The 2,647-nt window shown below is 18.9% G+C and overlaps 1 protein-coding gene across 1 annotated transcript; it reads left to right on the top strand.

Annotated features, from left to right (window-relative positions):
- Positions 1–757: 757 nt before the first annotated feature.
- PmUG01_11014400 (Plasmodium exported protein, unknown function) lies at positions 758–1,637 on the top strand (the record flags this gene model as incomplete). Its single annotated transcript, XM_029005787.1, has 2 exons — positions 758–844; positions 981–1,637. 2 exons carry the CDS (start codon positions 758–760, stop codon positions 1,635–1,637), a joined length of 744 nt encoding a protein of 247 aa, XP_028862342.1.
- Positions 1,638–2,647: the final 1,010 nt, after the last annotated feature.

The raw sequence follows: 2,647 nt of genomic DNA, 5'->3' as shown, positions 1-2,647 counted from the left end.
ATTTCCAGAATAAACTTTATATATAATATAATTAATTTATGATACAGAAACAATGATTTCATATAGATTATACTTTTTAGAATATAAAACTTGATATATTATAAATATACTGAAAATTCTATTTCTTACAATGTATTGTACTTGATGGAAAAATCTCTATTATATTAGTTATTAAGGAATAAATTATAATGCAACCTCTTTTTAAAAAATTAATTTTATTATTTATTTTTCTAATTAAAAACTTTTAATTATAAGAACTCAATTTTATAAGATACAGTTCGTATATAATGAAAGTAGTAATAAGAAAAAACAGTTGAAATTAATCAAGTCTTAATACATTGTGTTGTGAGTGCTAACTACATTTGTGGCTTTTACATGTTTTAATAAATTCAATAATTAGAAATATTAGATAATAATCTTTTTTTTTTTTTTCAAAAGAGTTAATAAAATATTATTTATTAAGTCTAATGTTAAATAATTATTTTATAAAATTTGAATAATTATTAATGAAACTAAATTATATTATTATAATGAAAATTCAGTTTTTGTAAATAACAGTGATATAAAAATTTTATAGTAATTATTCATTATCCTTTTGTAAAATATATTATATTTATATACATTTATTAAGTTCTTTATGAAGTTTTAATATAATTGTTTTTATTAATTTATATTGAAACCTTTATCATTAGACATAAATTACATTTTTGTTAACTTTTTTCTAACTGTATATATTATAATATCGATAATTCTAACAATGGAGCAAAAAAATAAGTTACTGGTTTTTATAATAATTTTTATGTTTATGTTTTTATGTTGTGTGCGCTATATAAACAATGATATGGTATTATTATATAATTAAAGTATATTTTGTATTATTCTTTTTTTTGTTGTTTTTTTCTTGTTTAGACGTTTTCTCTGAATGAAGTTATTCATTTCTTAATTAATAAAAAGTATTTACATTTTTTTCCTTTTTTTAGAATAAGTTTAATTTACATTTGGGTGACACTTACAATTTTCATAAGAAATTAGATACAAGAACTTATAGATTACTATCAAAATATAGACCTATTAAGGATTCAAGTACTGTATTTTTAAAAGAAAAGATGCAAAAAAATGAAATGCATGAGGAAAGAGATGCATTTAATGATGTTGAAGTGACAAGAAGAAGAAATAAACATTCTAGTAAACATTCGTTAAATAATATAGAGGGCTATGTACCATATAGGAAATGTAAATCTAATGTATGTACAGAAAGAGATTCATATTTTGAAAAAAGAATATTAGACAAAATATATTATACAAATAATATTAGGTATGCTGTGAATTCTGATATTAATTTTTTAAAAAGGTGTAAAAAAAACAAAATATACTTTTTATATGTTTTATTTATCTTATTCGTAGTACGTCTAATACTAGGTGTTCCTTCAATGTTTCCTAAAAATGTTGTTGGTAATAAAATACTTTCAGGAACTTTTGGATTATCATTTGAAATAATATGTACTATAATGACTTTTATATTTATACTGGCGGCTATCTATATCTGGAGAAAGATAAAAAAATACGATAAAATATTACATGTAAAAAGTAAAATGAATAAAAGTCAATATCGTCATTTCCCTAAAATAGGTTTTTAAAAAAATTATTATGAATTATTTTCTTATATATATATGTCAAAAGCATAAATATAATTGTGCAGCTCTAATAAATTCACCTGTAAATGCCTATTCCTTTTTATAGGAAACAATAAAAATAAACTTTAAATTTTTTGGTTAATTTGAATGTTTTTATATTTTACAAATTGTATATTAAAATATGTTTTAGTTTGACAAAATATTATGTCTATATATGTATATTTGCTTATTTCAATATATCCTTATGAATAATATATGTATATATACAAGTTAAAATTTTTACTAAATATAGTGATTCCAATAAATTTATGATTATCTTGTGTAGTTTACATATGTAACAGAAAAATATAGTTTAATTTTTATTATTACCTTGTTGTATCTTAAAAATTATTTGATATAATCAAAGAATAGTTTTATTAATTTTATAAAAAATATTAATTCTCCTCTTTTTCATATAAAGAACTGAAGTGAATGAATGCACATATATTGTTATTTTTTCTTTTTACTTTATTCTTCTTAAATATATATAAAAAGTAAATTACAGGTTATATAAATGTCGTCAACATTTATTTAATATTCCTTAAAGTATAAATTTATTATATGAGAGCTAAGATAAATTTAAAAAAAAAAAAAAATCAATGTAACTTAATGCAATAGATAATATGAAAATTTTTAAATAATATCTATGATAATTCCTTTATATCCATTTTTCTGTTCGGTCTTTTTTATTAAGAAACATTTTGTTTAATTAATAATTATAGCATTATGTAAGGCACAAAACAGTAAAAAATTTATGACTTTATAAATAATAGAAGATAAAAGAATAACAGTTCTTGTTTTTATTTTAATAAATTTATTTCAATGTATACTATAATTTCGTTACTAATTTTATTACATTTTACACATTACTATACTTTGAAATTTCCGCTTAATATTATGTTCTTTGTCATGCGTGTAATATAGAATGCAGCTTTTATTTTTTATTAATTATTTTTCTAAAACTTCCCTTGTTA

Source organism: Plasmodium malariae (genome assembly GCF_900090045.1).
Source record: "Plasmodium malariae genome assembly, chromosome: 11".
Lineage (NCBI taxonomy): Eukaryota > Apicomplexa > Aconoidasida > Haemosporida > Plasmodiidae > Plasmodium > Plasmodium malariae.
The sequence above is the reverse complement of the archived record's forward strand: the minus strand, read 5'-3'. Positions and strand labels throughout refer to the sequence as shown.